Genomic DNA, 22411 nt, shown 5'->3' with positions numbered 1-22411 from the left:
GTTCCCTCACTGACTCGTTCTCTGTGCCTCTTTGAGAAGAAGGATGTGGGGTGGTTTGTGCGTGTGGCATTTGGGGCTTCTGTTTTTGGGGTTAGGATGGGTGCATGGACAAAGCCAGACCAACTTCACAAGGTAAGTGTGTTTTTGTATGTGCACTGACACGTTTGTGTGTGTGTGTGTGTGTGTGTGTGAGAGAGAGAGAGAGAGAGAGAGAGAGAGAGAGAATGCAAGCATTCAGCAGATGTTAACATCCAAGCCTCCCATAAAGCAGCAGGATTAGAGTTGGAAATAATAGAGTTTGAGGAAACATTGATTACAATGTTTCTCTGCAACCCTCAATTAGACAGGAAACACTTAATGTCCTGAAAAGTGTTGGTCCGATTTAATTATTGTATTTTTCAAGTCAACATAAATTCAGTTTAGGATTTTTTTTATTATTATTACTGTTAGCTGACCTCATACACTGAAAAAGAACTTGAAATGAAACATTTAGTTAGATTCTTATGTTTTTGTATGCCATTGTCAGTCTTTGTTATACAGTCATACACAATCTTGCAAGATGTTCCATTTGCACAATCTCTACTTCAGTTTCTTCTCAAGTGAAGTCATTTATTTACTGATCAGAAACATGAATTTGCATCAGGGTGCTAGTTATTAATAACAAAATTGCTTTTGTTGTCACTGTTGTTGTATATAGTGATTCGTTTTTAGTGATTATATTTATTTTATATAGTTTAGTGATCAGAGTGTGCAGTTACTTGGCAACCACTGCATCAAAAATCACTTATTATACTTTTACAGGGAACTGGTAAAATAAATTCCTTGAATGTAATGTAAATTTTTTTTTAGTCACACCTTCACCCAGTTCCTCACAAAGCTATCATATGACATGATCTTATACAACACAAAAAGTTAATCTTAACATCATGATTAAGGGCCATTTCAAGCACTGGCTTGTTTTACAGTATCAACAAAAATGTCCCAGTTGTCTTATTGTAGAATCTTTGTTACTCTGTGTCTTTCAGCTCAGGCTGTACAATGTTTATGACATGCCACAAAAACCACCACATTTGTTTCTTAGTCTAATATAATAATAGTTAAATTCATGCATTATTGTGTAGCCAGCCAATAAACGCAGCACCTGTTTAATTAAGCGATAGCTTTGATCATTGCTGAAAAACCAGCTCATGTCTGAATGCTGCTTTTGTGTCAGAAGGCTTGATGTGTTTTTAAATGTTCATAGATTTGTTCAGTTTTATCTTTCTGATATTATGTACATTTCCTTGTTTACTCTATTCCTGACTCTTAATGATGAAAACTGTGTGAGGGAGAAGTATGTGTCAGCTCATGTATGTGACCGGATAGGTTTGCTGACAGACAGACTCAACTCCAGGAAAACCATTATAAAAAGCAATATCTAGAGCTCAGTGGTTCACTCTGTAACCTCACATCTGAGCGTGGCTGTTCAGTTGGCTGTGGTTTGTGTTTAATATGACAGAACTGGCAGTATTAAAGTACTGTAAGTACTAGGGCTGGGTTTAGACACAAATTTCACGATTCAATTCGATTCTCATTCACAAGCTTGCGATTCGATTCGATTACCAATTCAATTCGATATCGATTATTTTGGATATACAGGTGCATCTCAATAAATTAGAATGTCGTGGAAAAGTTCATTTATTTCAGTAATTCAACTCAAATTGTGAAACTTGTGTATTAAATAAATTCAATGCACACAGACTGAAGTAGTTCAAGTCTTTGGTTCAAATTTTCTCAAGGAAAAAAATCTTTCAACTAATGCTTTAAAATATACATGAGAGTCAGTTACTACGTTACTATAATATTGAAGGTTAAAATTGACTGATTTGTTAAAATTACACTTAATGAAGTTTTTAAAATAATAAAGTTACAATTACATAATTTTTTTTTTACATAAACGTAATGGTGGCTGTCATAAAAACTTGATGGATTTATTCAAACATAAATTAAACATTGAAGAACAGTAAAAATTTATAATGACTATGTTATTTGGTGCATATATTTAGCAAAATGCCCCTATCTCCAGTTTACTTTTCTATCCGACTAATGAGTTATGGTCACCTAATATGTTTTTCTGAGGTAAATGTGATGTTACTTGACATTGTTTACAACATGTTATATTGATGTCTTTGCGCGGAGGAAACACTGATTGAGTGATTACATGAGACAGGATACTGATTGTAAAGCTGTACTCTTTCTTTTAACTTACCTTCGGATGTTTAGTCATGTTTATTTTGTGCTGAAACTAAATGACTGTATTAATGTGGAGGAGATGATCAGTTCACGAGCGCTATGTGCTGCCGCATCTATAGAACTGAGGAGTGATCTGTCACTCCACATTAAACATTGTTTTAATACTGCAATACAATGGACAGAATTTTAAATCTAAGACTTTGTTTCATATTAAAAGTACCAAAGCACAATGCTTATTGCGATTTATTGGATGGGAAGTGCCCTTCAATGTTCTGTACATTAACTGAAAACAGGCTAGAATAATAGATTGTTGGGATTTAAGAATCGATATCGTTCCGTAAAAATGAGAATCGATTAATATCACGATATCTATATTTTTACCCAGCCCTAGCAAGTACTATAAATGTGCGAAAAGGATCCAAAAATAACCCACTGAACAAAGTAAATAAAGGATCCACACACCAGAAGATTTTAATAAGCAGTGACGTTTGTCACTGGTACTATTTAAAATGGTTTACATGCTTGTTTGTTTGTTGCATTCCTGAGTTAAAAACTTAATGAAATGTATATGTGATTTATTGAAGTTTATGGCATATTATTAACACTAACATTTGAAAGTTTTAGCTCTTTTATGATGCTTTAGGTAATTCATACTTTTATTCAGCAAGGGTTAAAATAATCAAAAGGCACAGTAAGACATTTATAATGTATAATAAACTTTTCTATTTAAAATGCTGTTCTTTTGAACTTTCTAGCCATCAAAGAATCCTGAAAAATAATTAAAATATTTTTTTAGCCTATATAATAAGAAATATTCAAATGATTACTATAAAAACTTCTGAAGGATCATGTGACCCTATGGACCGGAGTGTTGGTTGCTGAAAATTCATCTTTGCCATCAGGAATATATTATATTTTATAATATAGTTAAATACAAAACAGTAACTTTAAATGGTTATTTCGCAATATTACAGTTTTTACTGCGTTTTTGATCAAATAAATTCAGCTTTGGTGAGCATAAAATACTTCTTTCAATCAATAAATCAATAAGAATCTTACCAACCCCAAACTTTTGAAAGGTAGCGTAATTAATTATTTTTTATTATTAATTTAATGGATTCTTATTTTAATGTAATCAATAGTGAAGACGTCACTGCATTTAACAGGAATCAAACATCTATTTTTCTCATTTGTTCCTCCTCTATGCTCTCCAGGCCTGTATTCCTGTGTGGTGGTCATTTGACGACAGACTCAGGGTTTGTGGCTAGTGAAGGTTTCCCCTCTCATTACAAACCAAACTCCAAATGCACCTGGTACATCACAGTAAGTCCATCACCTTCAGATTCTTTTGCTTTCCTCTGTTTCAAGCCTTACATTTTCATCCCGTCTCCTCTCCCATCAGGTTCCAGAAGGTCATGTTGTGATGCTCCAGTTCAGGATCTTTGATCTAGAGGCGGATCCCACCTGCCGCTATGACTACGTGGATGTCTATAATGGACACTCATACACAGTGCAGAAACTGGGCCGCTTCTGTGGGACGTTCCGACCTGGAGCCCTCATCTCCACCTCCAACACCATGATGCTGGAGATGGCATCTGATGGCAGCACAGGAGGAAGAGGGTTTCTGGCTTATTTCAGTGGGGGGAAACCACATGTCGATGGTGGGATGACTTTTTACAGTTTTTTTTCTTTCAAATATTTTCATGTCACAAAATGGTTAAAGGAACAAATATTTTCTCTCAGGTTTTGTCCTTGAAAATCCTAAAGGAATGTGTGTGGGATTCCTATTTACTATCATTATTTGGACCCAATCATAAGCGGAACAGTTAATTCCTCTAAAACAAATCAAATCAAATGAATTGTGAATCAAATATAAACAACAATAATAAATAAAATGAATAAATACAGTCATTTGCCTTTGTATTGGTTTTTAAAATTTGGTTGATAATAATTCTACCCCTCAGGATCAATACGAATCCTGCACACATACTGTACTGTTCAAAATGTTGTTTAGATTTTTTTGTATGCTTTTGAAAGAAAAGTCTTACCAAGAAGTTTACCAAGGCTACAGTTTTCTGTTTGAATACATTTTAAAATGTAATTTATTCCTGTGATGCAAAGCTGAATTTTCAGCAGTCATTACTCCAGTCTTCAGTGTCACATGATCCTTCAGAAATCATTCTAATATACTGATTTAAAGAAAAATATTATTATTATTATTAATGTTGGAAACAGTTGTGCTGTTTATGGGGTGCAGTCTAACATGTGTTAATGCTTCGTTTAAAAAAAAAACATTATTTTTCACATTATTTACCTTTATTTCCTTCTCTGAGAAATGCGCTGATCATTTCCTGCTTTTATGAAGCCCCTCCCTCAGAAACAGGCGATGGGCTCTGATTGGTTAGCTAGCCCAGTGTGTTGTGATTGGCTAAACCGCCTCTAGTGCGCGTCTAAGCGTCCCGCCCCTCACCTCAGCGGCATGTGCTCCGGTTGTATTGTAAACAACGGCGTCGTTAATATCGCTTATCAGTTTGAGCCCGATTGAGAAGCTTAGGATATTATTGAAGAGGATCTTGCAGAACCTGTGCAAGCAAGGTTTTTAATGGTAGGCCTATGTTTTTTGTTTGTTGTTGTCTCATACTTTTAGATATGCTGGTATTTGTAAATGCTACTGCTTATGTTAGCTTTTAATATACGGTTTTATCCTGATTACAGCTTTAATACAGCACGGCAACTGCACACGCGTCCATGTTTAACGCTTCTCATAGCTATGTGGAAATAAGTGTATAATTGGAACAGTTCATTGTTGGAGCTGAGCTGAATGAGAGAGAGAGAGATGCATAGCGTGTGCATTTTTAGGCGTGTGTTTTTGTAGGCATTAAACTGACAGAATTTTAAAAGACGATATCTCCGTTTGCATTGAACTTTCAGCTTCATAACTTTGCAGATATTGTTTATGCTGAAACAGCAACATTACACACACTAACGTTAAAAAAGTGAAATCGCAATCAACCACCCCTTTAATATTTTGTGAAAACTTCAATGCCTTTCTTTCAGGATTTTTTGATGAATAGAAAGTTCAAGAATAGCATTTGTTTTGTAAAGAAATCTTTATTTAAAGTAAATTATAGGAAATATTAATAATAATAACACTATACGTCTTGATTTTTGAACAATTTAATGCATCCTTGCTGAATAAAAGTGTTAATTTATTTTAACAATAAAAAGTATTATATTGTTAAATTAATAAAAGTATTAATTTATTTGAATAATAAAAAACTTTTGAACAGTAGAGTGGTACTGTATTATTATTGTTATTAGTATTTATTTATTCTAATCATAGTCAATCTAATTCTCTTTTCACCCTATTCCCTTTCAGAGAATCAGTTCTGTGGTGGCAGACTGACGAAGCCTCAAGGTTCACTGAAGACACCGAACTGGCCAGAATCTGATTACCCAGCAGGCATCAGCTGCTCTTGGCACATATCTGTGGAGTCCAACATGGTCAGCCTGCAAAGATCAATTCACAGCTCCTTTTCTCTTGCATTTGTCTTCTCTCAATCTGTTAAGTTATTAGTGACCATTAAGTCATCCGAGAACTAATTATATTTAGGTTGCTAGAGGCGTGCTGCTATGAGATTTTGTGCATGTGGATGAATTTGAACTAGTGTGTGTTTATGATGACAGCATAAACAGTATATGGGAGAATATATGAAAGACCTCATTCAGTGAAAGTGCATAAGGTGCGACATGGAAAGAAAGAGTGTGAGAGAGCGGCATGAAAAGTGCATGAAAGAGCCTTTATACCGGTTTCAGCAAATTTGCTTTTTACTTACAGAACTACATATCAAAGTGTGTGTTTGTGTGCATCTGTACATGTCCAGGTGATTGAGGTTAAGTTTCAGAAGCTGGACTTGGAATTAGACACATACTGTCGTTATGACTACGTGGCCCTGTTCAACGGGGGCGAGACCGATGACTCTCGACGTATTGGCAAATTCTGCGGAGACATGGTTCCAGAGTGAGTGCAAACACAATGCACCAGATATCATTCAAATCTATTCATACACTGTGACATTTAATGAGTCCTTCAAACATTATTCTAAGGACAAGAGATTTTGTAGTTTATCTACACAGGAAAAGGATGTTGTTGATTTCTGCAAGGTCAGTCGTCCTAAGGGAAGCTTAGTGAAAGAATGTGCTTCCCAATTAGGATATACTTTCTCTTTACACAGTTATCCGTTTCAAAAATATGACTTTGTGCTGTGGAAGGTATATGAATTGCAGATAATGTTGGATATTAACTTTAATAATATTTTCTTCTTAAAAATGTTTTAATCCTAAATTAAAGGGGTCATAGGATGCGATTTCAAGTTTTCCTTTCTCTTTGGAGTGTTACAAGCTGTTCTAGAATAGATAAGCCCCTGGTTTCACAGACAAGGTTTAAGCCTAGTCCTAGACTCAAATGTAAATCTGAGCTGTTTCAACTGAAAGAAACTTGCACTGACTGATCTTAAAATATTTCATTTGTTTTGTCTTAAGATGCACACCAGTAATGCTTTTTTCTAAGGCATGTTTATAAAAATTACGTAAATGTCCTAATTGAACTATGGCCTAATCCTGGCTTAGGCTAAACCTTGTCTGTGAAACCAGGCCAAGATCCCTAAAGTTGCAAAGACTAAAGTCTCAAACTCAAAGACATATTCTTTATAAAAGTTAAGACTCGTCCACGCCCTCCTAAAACGGCTCGTTCAAACACGCCCCCACATGTCTACGTCACTGTGTGGGAAGATTTGCATAACACTGCCCAAATGTATACGCAAAGAAAGAAGGCGTAACTTTTATTCTCGCTGTAGTATTGTTGTTGCCGCCGCCACCATGTTGTGGAGACACTGTGTGTTTCGCTGTGAAAGCGAAACTACTTTGTTTGGTCTTCCAAAAGAGGACACGACTAGAAATCAGTGGTTAAGTTGTATTTACAACACTGTTCCAGAACAGTTCAAACCAAATATTCAGATGTGTGCAGCGCATTATACGGAGGACAAGGACTGTTTCCTGTGAGAGTAGCCTACAATGCCAGTGTTCCGGTGAATTCAGTTCCCCTGTTTCCCCATCGGCACGCATGCTGACCCTATACAGTCTATGATGCTGACAAATAATACTGACTCACAGCCTGTAAGTACGTTTTCATATTTAAAGAATTTGCCACTGACGATTCAAACCGGAGTTTTGAGCAGTGTAGAGTAGCGCTTGTTGCTTGTCGTTTCTCTGATCACAAATGCAGACATGGTTTTATATTTATGCGGTGCGATGCAACGCAACGCGTAAAAAGACAGTATAAGCCATTATAATCAGTAATTATGTCCCCACTGGATGCAACAAATATATATTTTAATAAATATTTTATTGGTTTTGTCTCGTCGCGCCGGGACACGGCATCACAGTATGGTAAGGGGCGTAACATTTCCATCACATGCTTGAGGTATTCGGCCAAACACATCGCACTGGATAGCTGGCCAATCAGAGCACACCTCGCTTTTCAGACCGATGAGCTTTGTAAAGATCGACGCGTTTCAGAAAGGCGGGGCATAGAGGAAAAACAATAATGTACAGTATGTGGAAAACAATGTGTTTTTTTTAACCTTAAACCACATCAACACATTTCATTACACCAAATACACAAAATAATGTTCTTTTTTAGCAACATCATATGACCACTTTAACATTGCACAAATAGCAATAGATTATTTTACACTGTAAAATGCAATGGAAAATTATTTTCTTTGTAGTAAGTGTAATAGTGTTAGATGCAACTTATACTTACAGTATAAGTGAATAGTGGCAGATACTATTTGCCTCTTTGTATATTGTATCACATTATAAAATTATATGTAATAACATATTCTGTATATCACTAAAAATCAAAGGATACGGCCTCATTGGGACCTTACTTGTTCTTATGTTCTTATCTCACGAATATGGCTTAATATCACTTAAATTTTTTTAAATCATGTTTACCCAACTGAGATGCAGTCATATCAGTAGGCCAAAAATTTTCTATTTTAATTTACAAGGTGTATGTTGCCTCAAGGGGGATCACACCTATTAATGGACATTTTCACTCACATATTAAATGAATTATTGTTGACTGCTAATAGCACATTACCCAAAAACTGGCGCATTACCCAAATCCAGGGGGCGAGGTTGGATTGAGATCCAACTCCTCCCACCTTACATATCCCTAAACCTACCATCTCCACACTCTGGATGGATCTTGTGTACTGCAATGAGGGGCTACTGCAAAATCTATTGCTTTGTCTGATGAGGCACCCATACCACTAGGTGGCAGTATAAGTCCAAGTCAGTTGTCATCAAGTCAGATTTCTTTATCAATAGTCAACTAGTTGATACTTAGGAATCCATGTGTAACTGTGCTTGTTTCAGATTCACCTAATCCCACGTAGAGCCCATTTACAACAGCCAAATATAAAAACACCTTTAAGACTGTTGCTGTAATATAAATAATGTCCAACAGAGGGACGATGCAGGGATGTAGGCCAACCCTTAGTTAGCTTCACTCTGGTTACCTTGACAGAAAGCCAACAGGATTTTTCTATAGGCTTTTGGATTATTCCAGGAAATGAGCTCTGTGACCAAAAGGTTCATGGTTCTTACACATCAAGACCATCTTAATCACAAATGTGCACAACTTACAAACCAGAAGTAAAAGAGCCAAAGTTAAGGGGTAAACAAAGTACACCACGGTTGTACAACTTCAGCATCACCACCACTTTTAATATTTATTTAAAATCTACAAATTGGAAAGTTTGAGTTAGAGCAGTTTGCAAGAGCCCGAGTACATATATAACAATGCTTTAAAAGTGAACTAATAAGTAGATGAGTTTACCTGTTTGCCGTGCTCACATTTAATGTCTCTGTACTCTGTAGTACCAAGTGGCATATTACTGATGTATTTTGTCATAGAATAAAATGTCCCTAATCAATGCAAATCACCAGCTGAATTAGGTGCTAAGACCTATATTGCTTCAAACATTACAAAGGTTGGTCTGAACTCATTAAGTCTTTTATTAGAATCAAGGCAGGAGATAAAATAGACAAACGTTTCGGCTATCTGCCTTCATCACAGTGACACTTCTTTGTGTCTTGCTTATATAATCATTGAGAAACAAAGAATTGTCACACTGATGAAGGCAGACAGTCAAAACGTTTGTCTATTTTATCTCCTTCCTTAAATCTAATAAAAGACTTAATGAGTACAGATCAACTTTTGTAATGATAGAATAAAATGCAAACTTATCCAATCAAAATTTATTTCAGGAATTCACCAAAAACCTATATAAATACCCCATTGATTTAGGGAAAATGGATCCAGGAGTTCAAAAATGCTAACTCGTTTTCGGGGTTTAGGACTCATTCCTGCAGCACTCAGTAATTGTTATTTGCAATAGTTTTAGAGTTGTAATAATGTTCTTTGTATTTCTTTGTATGTCAGTGCGATTGTGACCAATGGAAACGAGCTGCTGGTGCACTTTGTATCAGATCTAAGTGTGACGGCTGCAGGCTTTCTGGCTCACTACCAGAGTATTCCCCGCGTCTCCCGCACTGCCACAGTACACGGGCCAAGAGTCAGCACTTCACCTACCAAACCCACGACTCCACCAGCAAGACCTAAGCCTAAAATTAAGCCCACACCAAAAGCTCCCTCAAGACCACCTAAACCTGCACCACCCAGACCAACTCCTAAACCGAGATCAAAACCTGCACCCAAGCCTAAACCAGTCAGACCTACTCCCCCAACAAGATCCAGTGCAAGAGTCACACCAAAACCTGCTGTGAAAGTGCCAGCAAAACCTACAAAGAGGCTTACACCTAAACCCACAGTTAGACCAAACCAACCGAAACCAACAAGTACTACAGCAAAGCCAAAAGTAAAGCCTGGTGTCAAACCAACATCAAAGCCAAAAATCAGTCCCATCTCTAAACCTGGGAACAAAACAAGAGCAGGTACAAATGCTTATTGTGTATGACCGTCCAATATATAGTATTTCTCTGTGTGTGCTAGAGTACATATTTATGATTTTATATGTTTCCTCCAAGCCTCAGTTGCCAACCCACTGTGTTCCCTACCATGCAAGAGAATAGGCACTCTCGTGACCCGCTTCTGCCCCAGTCATTTTGGTGAGTTGTTTCATTTATATCCCTTTCATCCTGCTATTTCTGTCTACTTCATTCTCCCCTAATTGCATGTCACAGACATGGACCCCAGGGGCTTTTCTATAGAGACAGAGCGACACGCGCCATAATCTGAAAGCCACGCCCACCGGAGGGGAAAACAATCCAACGCTCTCCATAGACTTCCTATTGCGGGAAGCTGCCTCCTTGTCATTTCTGACTTATAACAAACAACAGAGCAATGCCTAAAATCTGCTATGTGACAAGGTGTACAGTAAACAAGCTAAAAAAACAGAACTACGTTTTTATAAGCTGTCGACCCAAAAAACGAGCGTTTAGGACACAAAAGTAGAGTGCAACGTGTTATATGTGTGTTATTCCCACTGGAGGGAAACGTAATCGGCGACAAGACCATTCATTATTTTTAACCATGTGATTATTTCTCCACCCTATGTGAAAATAATGTACAGTATGTGGAAAACAATGTGTTTTTTTTAACCTTAAACCACATAAACACATTTCATTACACCAAATACACAAAATAATGTTCTTTTTTAGCAACATCATATGACCACTTTAACATTGCACAAATAGCAATAGATTATTTTACACTGTAAAATGCAATGGAAAATTATTTTCTTTGTAGTAAGTGTAATAGTGTTAGATGCAACTTATACTTACAGTATAAGTGAATAGTGGCAGATACTATTTGCCTCTTTGTATATTGTATCACATTATAAAACAGTATGTAATAACATATTCTGTATATCACTAAAAATCAAAGGATACGGCCTCATTGGGACCTTACTTGTTCTTATCCCTAAAGCTCACGAATATGGCTTAATATCACTTACATTTTTTTAAATCATGTTTACCCAACTGAGATGCAGTCATATCAGTAGGCCAAAAATTTTCTATTTTAATTTACAAGGTGTATGTTGCCTCAAGGGGGATCACACCTATTAATGGACATTTTCACTCACATATTAAATGAATTATTGTTGACTGCTAATAGCACATTACCCAAAAACTGGCGCATTACCCAAATCCAGGGGGCGAGGTTGGATTGAGATCCAACTCCTCCCACCTTACATATCCCTAAACCTACCATCTCCACACTCTGGATGGATCTTGTGTACTGCAATGAGGGGCTACTGCAAAATCTATTGCTTTGTCTGATGAGGCACCCATACCACTAGGTGGCAGTATAAGTCCAAGTCAGTTGTCATCAAGTCAGATTTCTTTATCAATAGTCAACTAGTTGATACTTAGGAATCCATGTGTAACTGTGCTTGTTTCAGATTCACCTAATCCCACGTAGAGCCCATTTACAACAGCCAAATATAAAAACACCTTTAAGCACAAATAGCAATAGATTATTTTACACTGTAAAATGCAATGGAAAATTATTTTCTTTGTAGTAAGTGTAATAGTGTTAGATGCAACTTATACTTACAGTATAAGTGAATAGTGGCAGATACTATTTGCCTCTTTGTATATTGTATCACATTATAAAACAGTATGTAATAACATATTCTGTATATCACTAAAAATCAAAGGATACGGCCTCATTGGGACCTTACTTGTTCTTATCCCTAAAGCTCACGAATATGGCTTAATATCACTTAAATTTTTTTAAATCATGTTTACCCAACTGAGATGCAGTCATATCAGTAGGCCAAAAATTTTCTATTTTAATTTACAAGGTGTATGTTGCCTCAAGGGGGATCACACCTATTAATGGACATTTTCACTCACATATTAAATGAATTATTGTTGACTGCTAATAGCACATTACCCAAAAACTGGCGCATTACCCAAATCCAGGGGGCGAGGTTGGATTGAGATCCAACTCCTCCCACCTTACATATCCCTAAAACCTACCATCTCCACACTCTGGATGGATCTTGTGTACTGCAATGAGGGGCTACTGCAAAATCTATTGCTTTGTCTGATGAGGCACCCATACCACTAGGTGGCAGTATAAGTCCAAGTCAGTTGTCATCAAGTCAGATTTCTTTATCAATAGTCAACTAGTTGATACTTAGGAATCCATGTGTAACTGTGCTTGTTTCAGATTCACCTAATCCCACGTAGAGCCCATTTACAACAGCCAAATATAAAAACACCTTTAAGACTGTTGCTGTAATATAAATAATGTCCAACAGAGGGACGATGCAGGGATGTAGGCCAACCCTTAGTTAGCTTCACTCTGGTTACCTTGACAGACAGCCAACAGGATTTTTCTATAGGCTTTTGGATTATTCCAGGAAATGAGCTCTGTGACCAAAAGGTTCATGGTTCTTACACATCAAGACCATCTTAATCACAAATGTGCACAACTTACAAACCAGAAGTAAAAGAGCCAAAGTTAAGGGGTAAACAAAGTACACCACGGTTGTACAACTTCAGCATCACCACCACTTTTAATATTTATTTAAAATCTACAAATTGGAAAGTTTGAGTTAGAGCAGTTTGCAAGAGCCCGAGTACATATATAACAATGCTTTAAAAGTGAACTAATAAGTAGATGAGTTTACCTGTTTGCCGTGCTCACATTTAATGTCTCTGTACTCTGTAGTACCAAGTGGCATATTACTGATGTATTTTGTCATAGAATAAAATGTCCCTAATCAATGCAAATCACCAGCTGAATTAGGTGCTAAGACCTATATTGCTTCAAACATTACAAAAGGTTGGTCTGAACTCATTAAGTCTTTTATTAGAATCAAGGCAGGAGATAAAATAGACAAACGTTTCGGCTATCTGCCTTCATCACAGTGACACTTCTTTGTGTCTTGCTTATATAATCATTGAGAAACAAAGAATTGTCACACTGATGAAGGCAGACAGTCAAAACGTTTGTCTATTTTATCTCCTTCCTTAAATCTAATAAAAGACTTAATGAGTACAGATCAACTTTTGTAATGATAGAATAAAATGCAAACTTATCCAATCAAAATTTATTTCAGGAATTCACCAAAAACCTATATAAATACCCCATTGATTTAGGGAAAATGGATCCAGGAGTTCAAAAATGCTAACTCGTTTTCGGGGTTTAGGACTCATTCCTGCAGCACTCAGTAATTGTTATTTGCAATAGTTTTAGAGTTGTAATAATGTTCTTTGTATTTCTTTGTATGTCAGTGCGATTGTGACCAATGGAAACGAGCTGCTGGTGCACTTTGTATCAGATCTAAGTGTGACGGCTGCAGGCTTTCTGGCTCACTACCAGAGTATTCCCCGCGTCTCCCGCACTGCCACAGTACACGGGCCAAGAGTCAGCACTTCACCTACCAAACCCACGACTCCACCAGCAAGACCTAAGCCTAAAATTAAGCCCACACCAAAAGCTCCCTCAAGACCACCTAAACCTGCACCACCCAGACCAACTCCTAAACCGAGATCAAAACCTGCACCCAAGCCTAAACCAGTCAGACCTACTCCCCCAACAAGATCCAGTGCAAGAGTCACACCAAAACCTGCTGTGAAAGTGCCAGCAAAACCTACAAAGAGGCTTACACCTAAACCCACAGTTAGACCAAACCAACCGAAACCAACAAGTACTACAGCAAAGCCAAAAGTAAAGCCTGGTGTCAAACCAACATCAAAGCCAAAAATCAGTCCCATCTCTAAACCTGGGAACAAAACAAGAGCAGGTACAAATGCTTATTGTGTATGACCGTCCAATATATAGTATTTCTCTGTGTGTGCTAGAGTACATATTTATGATTTTATATGTTTCCTCCAAGCCTCAGTTGCCAAAAGAGCCAAAGTTAAGGGGTAAACAAAGTACACCACGGTTGTACAACTTCAGCATCACCACCACTTTTAATATTTATTTAAAATCTACAAATTGGAAAGTTTGAGTTAGAGCAGTTTGCAAGAGCCCGAGTACATATATAACAATGCTTTAAAAGTGAACTAATAAGTAGATGAGTTTACCTGTTTGCCGTGCTCACATTTAATGTCTCTGTACTCTGTAGTACCAAGTGGCATATTACTGATGTATTTTGTCATAGAATAAAATGTCCCTAATCAATGCAAATCACCAGCTGAATTAGGTGCTAAGACCTATATTGCTTCAAACATTACAAAAGGTTGGTCTGAACTCATTAAGTCTTTTATTAGAATCAAGGCAGGAGATAAAATAGACAAACGTTTCGGCTATCTGCCTTCATCACAGTGACACTTCTTTGTGTCTTGCTTATATAATCATTGAGAAACAAAGAATTGTCACACTGATGAAGGCAGACAGTCAAAACGTTTGTCTATTTTATCTCCTTCCTTAAATCTAATAAAAGACTTAATGAGTACAGATCAACTTTTGTAATGATAGAATAAAATGCAAACATATCCAATCAAAATTTATTTCAGGAATTCACCAAAAACCTATATAAATACCCCATTGATTTAGGGAAAATGGATCCAGGAGTTCAAAAATGCTAACTCGTTTTCGGGGTTTAGGACTCATTCCTGCAGCACTCAGTAATTGTTATTTGCAATAGTTTTAGAGTTGTAATAATGTTCTTTGTATTTCTTTGTATGTCAGTGCGATTGTGACCAATGGAAACGAGCTGCTGGTGCACTTTGTATCAGATCTAAGTGTGACGGCTGCAGGCTTTCTGGCTCACTACCAGAGTATTCCCCGCGTCTCCCGCACTGCCACAGTACACGGGCCAAGAGTCAGCACTTCACCTACCAAACCCACGACTCCACCAGCAAGACCTAAGCCTAAAATTAAGCCCACACCAAAAGCTCCCTCAAGACCACCTAAACCTGCACCACCCAGACCAACTCCTAAACCGAGATCAAAACCTGCACCCAAGCCTAAACCAGTCAGACCTACTCCCCCAACAAGATCCAGTGCAAGAGTCACACCAAAACCTGCTGTGAAAGTGCCAGCAAAACCTACAAAGAGGCTTACACCTAAACCCACAGTTAGACCAAACCAACCGAAACCAACAAGTACTACAGCAAAGCCAAAAGTAAAGCCTGGTGTCAAACCAACATCAAAGCCAAAAATCAGTCCCATCTCTAAACCTGGGAACAAAACAAGAGCAGGTACAAATGCTTATTGTGTAGGACCGTCCAATATATAGTATTTCTCTGTGTGTGCTAGAGTACATATTTATGATTTTATATGTTTCCTCCAAGCCTCAGTTGCCAACCCACTGTGTTCCCTACCATGCAAGAGAATAGGCACTCTCGTGACCCGCTTCTGCCCCAGTCATTTTGGTGAGTTGTTTCATTTATATCCCTTTCATCCTGCTATTTCTGTCTACTTCATTCTCCCCTAATTGCATGTCACAGACATGGACCCCAGGGGCTTTTCTATAGAGACAGAGCGACACGCGCCATAATCTGAAAGCCACGCCCACCGGAGGGGAAAACAATCCAACGCTCTCCATAGACTTCCTATTGCGGGAAGCTGCCTCCTTGTCATTTCTGACTTATAACAAACAACAGAGCAATGCCTAAAATCTGCTATGTGACAAGGTGTACAGTAAACAAGCTAAAAAAACAGAACTACGTTTTTATAAGCTGTCGACCCAAAAAACGAGCGTTTAGGACACAAAAGTAGAGTGCAACGTGTTATATGTGTGTTATTCCCACTGGAGGGAAACGTAATCGGCGACAAGACCATTCATTATTTTTAACCATGTGATTATTTCTCCACCCTATGTGAAACTGAGAGGAGATATATTAAGAAACAAAATTTTATCGGTCTATGTCAGTGCCCCTTTTCCTAACCTTCCTTTTGTTTGAGAAATGATCCAACTGAACTACCCAACGTGAAATACCCCGACATCTACAACTATTTGTGTCCTAAATGCTCGTTTTTTTGGGGGGTCGACAGCTTATAAAAGTGTAGTTCTGGGTTTTTTAACTTGTTTACTGTACACCTTGTCACATAGCAGCTTTTAGGCATTGCTCTGTTTTTTGTTATAAGTCAGAAATGGCAAGGAGGCAGCTTCCCGCAATAGAAAGTCAATGGAGAGCGTTGGATTGTCCCCTCCGGTGTGGGCGTGGCCTAAATGCGCTCGGTCTCTATAGACTCATAAGAGGACAGTCATTTGAGGCCTTTAGTGCGGATAGCTGCTCGCATAGTAATGATGGACCTTAGAACAGTGCTTACAACAAACAGCTAATGTAATGGTCAAGACTCAAAACTATAATCAAATTAAAAATAACATTTTAATAATATTATTAATACTTGTGTAATTTATTATTATTTATATAATGGATTATTATTAATTACTTTTATAATTAGTATATTATTAATAATAGCAACAGCTATAATAATACTAATACTATAGCTGCTGTTTTTGTACCATTGCAAATTTAATATTTTATTATTATTATAAATCATTGCATGTTAAATGTTTCATTACATAATTATTGAATTAGTATATTACTTAACTAATATAATTATTTCTTAATAAGTTTTTATTATTATTATTACTTTTTTATTGGAATCTGCATGCAATTGTAGATTGCGCATCAGAAGCATGCAATCATCTGATTTTCTTCCTTTATATCTCCCACAGTGTTGACTGGTAAAGTGATATCACTTACCCCTGGATCTCAAGGAAGTGCTGAAGTCCAGGTGTCCATCATTAAGGTCTATAAGGCAGGTAGACTTCAGTTCAGAAAGAGAGGACCCAGCACATCTGCCACACTGACAGCAACATGCATGAAGTGTCCTGCACTGCGTAAAGGTGAAAGAAACACACGAAACCAGTTCGTCCACAAGCAATGGTGCATGACTTGTCTTCTGTTACTGTACAACATTTAAGAATATGCCACTGGTTCATATTTTCGATCATTTCACTGACCTTTTGTTTTGACTGTTTAATAATCATTGTGAATTTACATCATAGGAGTGAACTATGTGCTGATGGGCCAGGTGAATGACGAAGGCCTTGGCATTCTGACCCCGTCCAGCTTTACTCTTCAGTATAAGTCAGTGCATGACAAAGCACTGGCCAACCTCGCAAAGAAAACATGCTGACCTCACAACCACCCTGACCAATCACAAGCCGAATCCCACCCACTCTGGTCTACTTTAATCAGGCAGGGAAAGGTCAAGTCAAATAAACTAAATCTTTAATTATGAATTGCATCTTTTTATATAACTGAGGAACAATATATGAGTTAACAGTTTAAGTATATATTCTAATAAGAGAACAGAAGATTCAGAAATCTGTGGTATGTTATGCATCACACCAGAACCTTTCAGTCATATTCAGGGTATAAAGTACAGGGTGATTTACCATTTTATGTTCATTGTGTTTGTATTATTAGGTTATATTAAGTCTGTTTAATGTATTATGCAAACATTTTGATAAGGCACCGTGTATTCATTATAAATGATAAAGCTCCTATAATTAAAGATGGATGACATGTAAAATATGAATTTATCAACCTTCATCTTTTAATCAGAAATTAAATAACTTTAACGATACATCAACTTTTTGAGTGTATGTTTGCATAATAATACTAAACCATAACTACTAATCATATCTACACTACTGTTCAAAAGTTTGGGGTTATTAATATGTTCATGTTTCTGAAAGAAGCCTCTTACGCTCACCAAGGCTGCATTTATTTGATCAAGAAATGCAGTAAAACCAGTAATATTGTGAAATATCACCGTTTGAAAGAACTATTTTCTATTTTAATACATTTAGCAGATTTATGGAGTAATTTATTCCTGTGATTGCAAAGCTATACTCCAGTCTTGAGCGTCACATGATCCTTCAGAAATCATTTTAATATGCTGATTGGTCCTCAAGAAGCATTTCTTATTAATATCAGTGCGGTTTTTGTAAAAACCATGACGCAGGATTCTTTGATGAATAGAAAGTTGAAAAATAATGTCACTTTTGATCCATTTAATGCATGCTTGTTGAATAAAAGATTTTCTCATTAAAAAAAACTCACTGAACCTTAACTTTTGAATGCTACTGTAAATTTATTACACTACCATTGACTAACACTCTCTGTAAAAATAATCATGTCATGTATGTTTTGACAACAAGGTGGAAAGAGCCACAGAGGATTTCCTCCTTGAACTAAGTGTTCCAAGCCAATAGAAAACAAACAGATGTATGTCTCCATCAAGTGGACACATCTAGAATGAGGTGCTGTGTTTAGTGTCTGCAGTGTGCTGGAAAAGAGCCAAAAAAAAGGCAATGGAAAATGTATCCCTTTGTTAATTTCCCTACAATTAATTTAAGGTGTCTGTCCCACACTATTGTCTATCTGAAGATCTGAGGTCATTGCTGCATCCAAGATATATTTATGAGTTTTGTGCTTTGGTGTTTCACTTTGTAAAGCATGTAGATGGCCAGACGACAGACACATAGGTAGAGAGGGGTTGGGCTGTTTTGTGAAATAAGAGTCACAGCTGCTCCTGTTACTCGGCATTAGTCAATCACACACACAAACACGGATATGTAAATGCAAATATAGGCAAATTCACACCTGCAGACGTGGAAATGTGAACATAACATCCTTCTCTCAAAGGATTTCTCAGCTTAACCTTTAATTTAAAGTGCTTATTTGGTCCCACTTTCAGGTGCCCTTAACTACTTTGTACTTACATTTAAATTAATCATTTGATACAATGCACTTATTGTGTACATATACATGTTTTACATTGTACTTATATTTTTAAAATACCTGCGTGTAATTACATCTGTAATTAATTTCTGTAATTACATAATATAATTCTGTAAAGTCTTAACCCACCCTTAAACCTACCCATACCACCAAACCTGTCCCTAACTTTACCCGTATCCCACCTCAATAGCAGCACATGTGTTTTGCAACACAATATGAACACAATAAGTACATTCATTGTACTTATTTTTTGATGAAAGTACATAGTAGTTAAGGCCACCTAATATAAAGTGGGAACGCTTATTTTTTTGTGATTTCTAAATGTATCTTATACACATAAAATAAAACATGCACACTTGTACATCTTCTTTTACAAAGAAACAGACAGACCTGATTTACCATTTAAATTTATTGATCTAGTTTTCATCTTTTGATACAGATGAAATAGATAGAAATAGAAGCAGTACAATAACTCTTATATATTAATATCCACGAAACTGATAAGTATTCTTGTTTCATGTTCAAGCCTATATCTTAATAAATAATATATATTAGCATGATCAATTTAAGTAAACCTTGATTATAAACTCAGACTACAGCAGTGGGCATACAGCATAGTTTCTAGTGCATTAAGACTATAATCTGTCTTCTCCCCTGAGAATTACAACTGTTCTAGACAACCCGTTCTAGAACTAGAATTTCGAATCAAGCTGTTTTAATCACAGTTTTTAAATATTCATATTTTGGTGTTTTCTCCAGAGCGAACATATTTGATACAGGTTTAGTCTGTTGTACATTTGTGACCCTGGAGCACAAAACCAGTCTTAAGTAGCACGGGTATATTTGTAGCAATAGCCAAAAATACATTGTATGGGTCAAAATTATCGATTTTTCTTTTATGCCAAAAATCATTAGGATATTAAGTAAAGATCATGTTCCATGAAGATATTTTGTAAATTTCTTACCGTAAATACATCAAAACTTAATTTTTGATTGCTAAGAACTTCATTTGGACAACTTTAAAGGCGATTTTCTCAGTATTTAGATTTTTAGTTAGTATCTCGGCCAAATATTGTCCTATCCTAACAAATATACAACATAAATCAATGGAAAGCTTACTTATTCAGCTTTCATATGATGTATAAATCTCAATTTCAAAAAATGTACCCTTATGACTGGTTTTGTGGTCCAGGGTCACATTTGATCTGTAGAGTATAACTATACGTCTTATTACAGGTGTGGGGTGTTAGCATAAGGTGAGCAATATGACCGCACAAAGTTGTCAGACCTGCACAATGGCAAACAGAAGTCGCAAGCAGCCCAACAATGCTCTGTCAAATATGCTGAAACCTTCTGGTTCTAAAAAGTTGTCCAATTTTGTAGACAACCCAGCTCAATCTATTAAAGCAGGATACAATGTACATTGGGTCCCTGTCAAGCTCAGAAACATTATGTGCAAATAATAATTCTGTCTAGATATTAATACTACGCTTGTGCAACAGTGCAATGTAACAAATTCTTTATCTCATTATAGGATACAAACAGTATTAAGTATGAGGCTTTAAAAACTCAAGTTATTAATGCATAACGAATGAATCCCTGTGAATGATGAAATACATAAAAACTGAAAAAATGCTATAATATGTCCTCACACCTATTGCAACTATTCGGCCTGCCGGACTTTGAAATTGGAGGACAGAACAACAAAGACATAACATCTTTTTTTGACAGCCACAACATCTGATTCATCAATGACCTCAATTTGCCATTCACAGCAACAGAAAGACATGCTCACACAGAAATTCACAAATATTGTTAAACCACACCAAACTCTCAGACTAAATAACCTGTATGTTTTGTCAACAGGTTTTTTCACTAAAGCACAAAACACACTCTCTTTTAAGAGCACCATTTACTGAAAGTATCTGATTGGTTGAAAGAAAATTCAACTACCCAGCAGAAAGACCAATGACAACTCATGGCTGTATACAGTACAATAAAGCTGAATACAGCCAACTAGTAGCACTTTCTAGACCGGCACCTGATCAAAGTTATTAATAACTATAATTTACCACAGACATTTTTGTGTAGCCCATGACTACAGTTCTTCAAAACTGGCCTTTACAGTAAAAACAGTACTTGCTGATGTTTTTCAACAATATGGCTTCGTTTTTCTCCTTTCAGTCTCACCACCAAGGCCTTCACCCAAATGTCAAGTCATAGAGAAGCGTATACTATCAATAGCAATGCATAGATACAGTAGATTATGATATAGCATTTCAACTCAAATCTACGGTTACCACCTGTGCTGCCACACACCTTAATTAAGGTCTATAATTGGAAGTATTGATAGTACAGAGTGAAATGTAAGGTTCATAAAAACTGTGATGGGTGTAGTTTAGCACTGCAGTGATGTATACTCCACCCCTCTCATTTCCCTTTGCTTCAAACACTTTGGCTGAAGCTATCTGTGTTTGTGACACTTCCTGTTCAAAGGGTTTGTTAAAAAGAAAGAGGAAATGCGAGTGGGAGAATAAGAGAAAAAAACAGACAGCAATAGATAGATAGACTAAGAACAGGCACGGCGCCAGAATTTTTTCTCTACCGGTGCTAAGGGGGGGCTAGACCAATATGTGGGGGTGCTAAGAAAATAAATGATATTGATGACGTCAGAGTTACTTCATAAAGAAATGGGGCTAAACCGGGGCTATTAAAAATTCTGACGTGGCTATAGCCCCCCCTAGCCCCGGTGTAGCGCCGTCACTGACTGAGAAAGACCATTTCAAAGATGAAGAGTGTTACAATATAAGGTGTCCTAGTAAAAGCTCAATAATGTGCCATTTTAAACCCTTCTCGAGTGAAAATTATGAGAACTTTCTGGAACCAAAAAGTAAGTTCAACAATACAGCCCCTGGGGAGCAAATGTGGCAGAGTCAGCTTACTGATTGCAGAGCAGCAAGGACTTTGATCACCCGACAGCAAAAAGCAGCCTCCCTCCAAAGTCCTTACAATGAAACCTGCTAAAACATTCGCAATTTTTGTCAAATAATGCCTACTGTGCACTTTTTTTTCGGTGGCCATACCAAAAAATGAAAATTGTCCTCGTTTACTCACCCTCGTTTCATTACAAAACTTTCTTTCTTCTGTGGAATGCAAAAAGCTTAAAAGATTATCTTGACTCAGAATATACCAGTAGTCATATGGATTCATTTCGTGTTACCTTTATGTCTTTATTAGAGCTTGAAAGTTTTGGGTCCCTTTAAAAAAAAAAAGAAATCCATATGAGTTTTTAGACAACATGAGGGTGAGTAAAAAATCACAATTCCAAATTTTTGGGTGACTGATCCCTTATAAAATG

The 22411-nt window shown here is 36.8% G+C and overlaps 1 protein-coding gene across 1 annotated transcript; it reads left to right on the top strand.

Annotated features, from left to right (window-relative positions):
* Window positions 1–28: 28 nt before the first annotated feature.
* Window positions 29–17867, top strand: LOC107596477 (procollagen C-endopeptidase enhancer 2-like). Its single transcript, XM_016287223.1, has 9 exons — window positions 29–132; window positions 3447–3555; window positions 3635–3893; window positions 5612–5736; window positions 6117–6253; window positions 9746–10257; window positions 10351–10431; window positions 16977–17147; window positions 17310–17867. The coding sequence occupies exons 1-9, from the start codon at window positions 44–46 to the stop codon at window positions 17438–17440; spliced, it is 1614 nt and encodes a 537-aa protein (XP_016142709.1). The 5' UTR covers window positions 29–43; the 3' UTR covers window positions 17441–17867.
* The last annotated feature ends 4544 nt before the right edge of the window (window positions 17868–22411 follow it).

This window comes from Sinocyclocheilus grahami, unplaced genomic scaffold (genome assembly GCF_001515645.1).
Source record: "Sinocyclocheilus grahami isolate Dianchi unplaced genomic scaffold, SAMN03320097.WGS_v1.1 scaffold219.1, whole genome shotgun sequence".
In the NCBI taxonomy this organism is placed as follows: domain Eukaryota; kingdom Metazoa; phylum Chordata; class Actinopteri; order Cypriniformes; family Cyprinidae; genus Sinocyclocheilus; species Sinocyclocheilus grahami.
This window is presented reverse-complemented; position numbering and strand designations above follow the sequence as displayed.